This window comes from Mesoplodon densirostris, chromosome 4 (assembly GCF_025265405.1).
Source record: "Mesoplodon densirostris isolate mMesDen1 chromosome 4, mMesDen1 primary haplotype, whole genome shotgun sequence".
In the NCBI taxonomy this organism is placed as follows: Eukaryota; Metazoa; Chordata; class Mammalia; order Artiodactyla; family Ziphiidae; genus Mesoplodon; species Mesoplodon densirostris.
Genome location: NC_082664.1, coordinates 77,805,164 through 77,811,612, shown reverse-complemented (window position 1 = coordinate 77,811,612; position 6,449 = coordinate 77,805,164). Strand labels below are relative to the sequence as shown.

At 48.1% G+C, this 6,449-nt stretch overlaps 1 protein-coding gene across 1 annotated transcript; it reads left to right on the top strand.

Annotated features, from left to right (window-relative positions):
• The first annotated feature begins 318 nt into the window (after window positions 1-318).
• Window positions 319-2,286, top strand: SLC39A2 (solute carrier family 39 member 2). Its single transcript, XM_060098249.1, has 4 exons — window positions 319-433; window positions 598-728; window positions 974-1,021; window positions 1,469-2,286. Exons 1-4 carry the CDS (start codon window positions 319-321, stop codon window positions 2,099-2,101), a joined length of 927 nt encoding a protein of 308 aa, XP_059954232.1. The 3' UTR covers window positions 2,102-2,286.
• Window positions 2,287-6,449: the final 4,163 nt, after the last annotated feature.

Here is a 6,449-nt window from a genome sequence, read left to right as displayed (position 1 = left end):
GCATTGAAAAGGAGGAGAAGACACAGCACCAGGCTGTGCCTGGCAGGGAGTCCGGAGTTTCTGATTTCTAAATTCAGGAAGGCGTCAGCCAGGGGAGGGGCCTCCATGTAGGGGAAGGGCGGGAAGCTGGGGCTGGGCAAGTTTTCTATGCAAGGCTGCGCAAGAAGAGGCCGCACAGACCAGAAAGAAGACCCAATAGCCTTCTGAAACTCCAAAGAGTGGACGCTCCAGCTTTGAGCACCTGAGACACCACTCCTGCTGCAAAGATTGTCACTCCATTTGTTATCCTGAGGCCTCTACTTACCCTGTACCATAAGGATGGAGCCCCTACTAGGAGTAAAAGTTGGCTGCCTGTTTTCCCTGCTGGTTCTCACTCTGGTCTGTGGCCTTTGCCCCATCTGCTTCAAATGGTTCCAGACTGCTTCAGCCACAGGTACAGCCCGACCATGTCTTTGTCCCCAGAACCTAAGCCTGATATCTTGCTCTGATTCTCTCATCATCCCCAAGCTTGGGACGTGGGGTGCTGCCTGTGGCTCTTTAGTCATTGTTGTCTGTCTCCTCTTTGGCAGCTGGATTGTAACTCGTGCTTTTTATTAGGTCGTCACCGCCGGGTCCTCAGCCTCCTGAGCTGCACTTCTGCTGGCATTTTCCTGGGAGCGGGGTTCATGCACATGACTGCTGAAGCCTTGGAGGGAATTGAATCAGAGATCCAGAAGTTGGTGATACAGGTGAGCAGCAGAGTTGCTAAGCTGCAGGGCTGCGAGGCCAGAATGGTGAACAGAACCAGGAGTAGAAAGGGGGAAAGTAGTGAAGCCAAGGACACAGGAGGAACAACAGGGAAGATGACAGCTCTTGCGTGGAATGATGGAAACAGATCAGATTGGCCTTTAAGGAAAGTGATGGAGCTGAAGGCACAGGACAGGAAGCTGAGCTGCTCTTTCCCTCGTCTAATTTGTGCTTTTTTTCTCCCTAGAACAGCACAAACAGTGAGGGGAATTCTGATGATGCTGATTCAGCTTACGTAAGTATCTCCCACCAGCCCCTACCTGGAGAGTAAGAACCAGAGATGCCTTTCATGCCCAGATCTTTTTGAGAGGATTTATGTGTGGAATTCCAGGAATTCCTTCTGCTCCTCAGCTGCGGCATTGTGGAGGAAAAGAGGAGCCACCCAATCCTTTTGGGCTTATGAAACCCCAGAAAGAACTCTTGTTTAGCCTTCCATTCTTTCTCTGGACCCTTTGACATGCTTCATATCATTTTCCCATATTTTTAAACCTATTGATATTGTTTCCCTTAGTTCCTCTGGTATTCTTGTTGTCGAATGTCCATGTCTACTCTTGGCTTCACTTCCCTTTTTTTTTGTTCTATTACCACACTTCCCACTCTCTTCAGTCTCCCAATCCCATGTCCATCCAATGCAGTTTCTTCCCTTCCTTTCCCATCTCACAACCCCTCTTTCTGTTCCTAGATGGAGTATCCCTATGGAGAGCTCATCATCTCCCTGGGCTTCTTCTTTGTCTTCCTTTTGGAGTCCCTGGCATTGCAGTGCTGTCCTGGGGCTGCTGGAAGATCAAAAGTGCAGGAGCAAGAATGGGGTATGGCTAATGTCCTTGAACCCCATAGCCATGGACCTCTACCCTCACCATCACGAGGTCCCCTGCGAGCCCTTGTCCTCTTGCTCTCACTCTCCTTTCACTCCGTGTTTGAAGGTCTAGCTGTGGGACTGCAGCCAACAGTCGCAGCTACCGTGCAGCTCTGTCTTGCCATCCTGGCTCACAAGGGGCTCGTAGTGTTTAGTGTAGGACTGCGGCTGGTGCAGGTAGGCACTGGATCACGTTGGGCCATGCTCTCCATACTGTCGTTAGCTCTCATGTCCCCCCTGGGCCTAGCCCTAGGGCTGGCTGTGCCTCAGGGAGTCTCTGAAGGGGGGCAAGGCTTGGCCCAGGCTGTGTTAGAAGGCATGGCAGCTGGCACCTTCCTGTATGTCACCTTCCTGGAAATTCTGCCCCGGGAGCTCGCAAGTCCTGAAGCCCCTCTGGCCAAGTGGGGCTGTGTAGCTGCCGGTTTTGCTTTCATGGCCTTTATTGCCTTGTGGGCCTGAGAGATTCCTGACTTTTCTGATGGATCTAAGATGATCTCCCTCCCCCCAAGAGATGCCTCCCAAATGACCTTAGCCTTCTGACATTTCTCCACTGAGACAAAGTGACATTCACTAGACATCATTCCATAACCTGGACCCCAGCTTTTCCCTACGCGAGATGCCATTTCTCATGCAGGACTGAGAAAAGGATGTTTCAGTTGAGTGCCTATAAATTAGAGGACTGATATAAAGACCATCACTCCAGATTTGACTCTTGTCCCGTTTATCCTACTGTGTGTAATAAAATGTTCATTTTATCCTTCCCCTTCAGCCATGCTATCCTTCATTTCTCCGGGTTACCTAGGAGGTACCTGGTACAGGAGGTGGTGGAGTGGAGAGCGGGAAGGGTGAGTGTGGGATGCAGTCTTATGTTCTGGAATTGGGCCTCCAGCTATTCTGTCAGTTGCAGGCCATGCCTCTCAAGACATGGGAGAACTGTTGAAATTGCAGCGACCTTCTACCACCTTATGCACAGGTGTTGAGAAATAGCCAGAGTTCCCAGCATTTAGAGAGAAGAGGTTAAAAAACAGAAACCACAGGGATCTAGATTTTTTTCCTGTGCTAACCACACCCACCCCACCCCCAGCGCCTATTATCCGTCTCCCACAAAGTGTCCAACACACTCTTGAGATAAGGCTAAATGGAGCCTATTTCCATCGGGTTCCTATGTTTCACGCTGAGCCCTGTGTGGCTTCAGGGCCACTCTTGCTCTTCTTTGAGTCTCTGTCTCTCTCCAGCTGCCTTGTGCTGAGGGATTAAGAAGCAGTGTGTTTGGAGAGGGAGAAAGGCACCAGAGAAATGCCTGGGGTGATTACTTGGCTCTGCCACGACTTAGCGGTTTTCCTTCTGCATGCCTGACCTGCCGCTAGGGCTCCAGCCCCTCCCTGCTAGACAGTTTGCCTTTCAGTGGAGTAACTCCCACAGTGTGTTGCTTCTCTTAGAAGCTGCTAAGGACATATACATTATGTGCAACTGAGAAGGAACAGGATGGCTGTTGCCCAGCCCCTGACCCACGAGATGGAGGAATATATCAGACTTAGTGGAGAAATTGGGAAAGAGAAGGTGTGCCCTGTGAGCTCAACAGCTTACCACTTTGCCCCTTCTCATATTTTCGGTGTGGAAGCCCAAGTGGCCTTAACATGGACAAGGTCTCCTGAGTTTCATTCTTGTCTCAGTCTGTCCTCTGTCCATCCCATTCCCCTCCCCATAAATTAAGATACACAAACCTCCTCACCAGCCCAGCTTACACACACAGGGATCAGTGAGAAGGCAAGCTTCAGGCAAAGCTAACTAAAAATGTCTGACATGGGAAATAATTTCCCTGAAGCACCATCCTATTCCGTTTTCCCTTCAGTATTAAATGCTCTCACGTGCAATACACTCACAGGTAGTAATAATAGAATTTCTACATTGAGCACCTGGCACTGCACTAGTGCCTTCACATACATTATCTCCCCTTCCCAACCCTGCCAGGTAGATCTTATCCCTGTTAAGTCTAGGGAAGTGCATTTAGAAAAGTGAAATAACTTGATAGCTAGCTGGGGTTCAAACCCGTGTTTCTGTGATTCTAAGAAAAGCTCAAGATGTAGATTCTCTTCTTCCTTACCTTTCCCTCCCCATCTTCTTCGTTAGGGTCTCATAAGAAAGCAGAGAACACATTGGATAAGTGAGGCAAGTTTAATAAAGGGAGTATATAGAAAGGTGTGGGCAGGGTTTAGACAGAGCAACAAAAGATGGTGTAATTCCCTGGGGGTGAATAATAACAACGCTGTTACCTAGGCTGAACAGGGGGAGCAGCTACCAGAAACTAGAGGGCCATCCAGTAAGAGGTGTGGCCTTGGTGCAGGGATGCAAGCAACCTGCAGGGACTTGACCAGGAGGAAGCCAGAGGAATACCCTCACTCTCCTTCTACTCTCTGACCTACTGCCAACGTCTCCTGTTGGCCATACCCAAACCAGGAATGAAAGAAGCCAAACCAAAGAAGCCAAGGATGAAATTGTCTGTTGGTGCACTGCAGACGCGTCAGCCTTGTGAGGTACAGGTCCTAAAGAAGTCTGGAGAGGCAAACAGAATACGTCCCACACACCATTGATTCTCTGCTGCTTTCAACTCCAGTGACCTTGCCCAGACTTTGGAAGGAGAAATTGGAAGGGACATGATTATATGGAAGTTAGAGAGCTACTTCTGGTACAGAGGATTTGTATGACTATAGAAAGGAGGCTTGAGGAGAAGCACATTAGATTCCGAGGCTCTTCACATGTTTCTGGGTCACTGATGCTATCAGCATTTGAGGTCAGTGAGCAGAGGCTGGAGACTTCAAGCATGGGTGGGTCATGCATTCTTTGCCCCCTCCCATCCCAGGGGCCTGTAGATTCCCCTGTAGCCTCCTCTGCTTTCAGCCATACTTTCAATGACCATTTCCTTTTCCTTTCCCAAGATCCTTACCAACCAGGACTGGAACCATCTTTAGTTTGAACCATATTGTATCGAGAGCTAGAATAGAGCTAGGGAATGCTTCATAGAGAACATCGGGATCAGAAAAAGGAACAATCCTGATCATTTTCAAAAGCTCTGAATCTCCAGCAAGGAGCCAGAGAGGGCTCTAAGGGAGCAGAAGATGAACGTGATTTCTGAATGAGCTGGAAATGAGGAAGAATGGAATAAGAACAGGCATGAGAACCATAGGACAGGAGGGACAGCTGAGTTAGCTGGGGCATGGTGACTAGAAGCCAGATTCAGGAGTGAACCTTGATTCTCTCAGCCTTGAGAGATAGGTTGTAGCTGAAGAAAATTAGAATCATGAGAGTTGAAAGATAAAAATAGGAGTGAAGATATACAGGTTAGGAAAGTAGATAAGAGGAGAAGCTAGTTGGAATAGTCACAAGAGAGTTTACATGAATCAGTTTTCAAGTCTTCTCAACTCCTGTGTCCCTTCCCCACCCCTCGTTCTCCACCCCATCTATTTTTTATATATTTAAACAGAAACAAAAACAAAAGAATGAGACCTCCAATTGCCCTCCTGCTTTGAGCCAGCTTTCCATTTTTGCACCAATAAATGATTTTCTGAAGCAACTCCCTGGAGCTTTCCACCTTTCCTTTGCTTACAAGTTGAGGATTGGGTTTGGATATTGCAGTTGTAAGATAAGAATTTGTGAAGAAAGGGAGACGGGGAACAGCATCAAGGGGAAACCAGAGTTTTGTGAATACCCCAGAGCCAGGCGGGAGGCCAGTTAGAGAACACACATCAACAAGATACACCCAGGAACAAAAACCAAAGAGCTCCAGACTAATTCTTAGGAGACAATTCATGCCACTTCGCCCTTCTCTGAAGGACAGCTTTCCAGTGTTTTTCCTCCCTCACCAGAGGAAACGGTCCCTGGCTCTGGGTGACAGAGTACAAGAAACAGCTGCCAGATTTGGAGTGGGCTGGTACATGTGAGTGTGCTGACCGGCCAGATGCCCTCACATTCCCCCCACTGACCTGAGGAAGAGCCCATGGTTACTAGCAAAGGTGAAGCCAAAGGGGTGCAGACAGGGGTTATGCCCACCCCCAGTCTGTGGGGATACTTAAGGACTAAATCTAAAGACGCCAGTTGTCAATGCTTTCCTTTTTATTTCAGTTTTATTCTGAGTTACTGTCTTTAGACTCATTGAATGTCAAAAACAGAAAGCATTCTACTTTTACTGTATATTTTTCCAACTGGCCAAAAATTCTGATGTTGGTGAGGAGAAAGTGTGCAAACGACTACATTGTTCTGGGCATGGTTTACCCTGACCACACCCCTGGCTTCTGGTCAGAATAGACTCTCACTTTCCAGTTAGTCCTAAAATCTCTCTAGAAAGGTCATGTCTCCCACTTTGGCTTTTCCCTATCAGAGGAGTACTCTTTAAAGCTTAACATCTATCCCTCCTGCTGTAGTTTCACTGCTTTGTGTGTTCCTTTAGAGAATCACCCTTTAATAACTCTTTATGAGTTCCAGAATTTTCAAGCTGACAACCCAAGGCTCTCATGACCGTGTTCTTCTAGTTTTAATCTCCTTCCCATAGCACCGTTGCTTAGCTATCTTGGGCTTCTGTTCCTAAAGTCAGGGAAACATTCCTTGAAAATGAGAGGAAGGGAGAAACAGAGTCCTAAGCCTGAAGTCGAGACAAAAGGGTGGTAGTTTGCGGTTCAACATATGTGAAGTCGCCCCACCTCTCCTCTGAGCCTCTGAGCTCTGATCTTGAGAATGGGCAGGAGCCACAGACCACTGCTGACCATGGTATCAGGCCCTCCTGCCATAGCTACTGCTAGAATCACAAAGAACA

What these genes read in the sequence shown, in the direction of transcription:
- SLC39A2 (XM_060098249.1), top strand. Translation starts at nt 319, where the DNA reads ATGGAGCCCCTACTAGGAGTAAAAGTTGGCTGCCTGTTTTCCCTGCTG. An exon ending in TCCAGAAGTTGGTGATACAG is followed by an intron (nt 729 to 973) that starts GTGAGCAGCAGA and finishes TTTTCTCCCTAG; the next exon opens with AACAGCACAAACAGTGAGGG. An exon ending in ATGATGCTGATTCAGCTTAC is followed by an intron (nt 1,022 to 1,468) that starts GTAAGTATCTCC and finishes TTCTGTTCCTAG; the next exon opens with ATGGAGTATCCCTATGGAGA.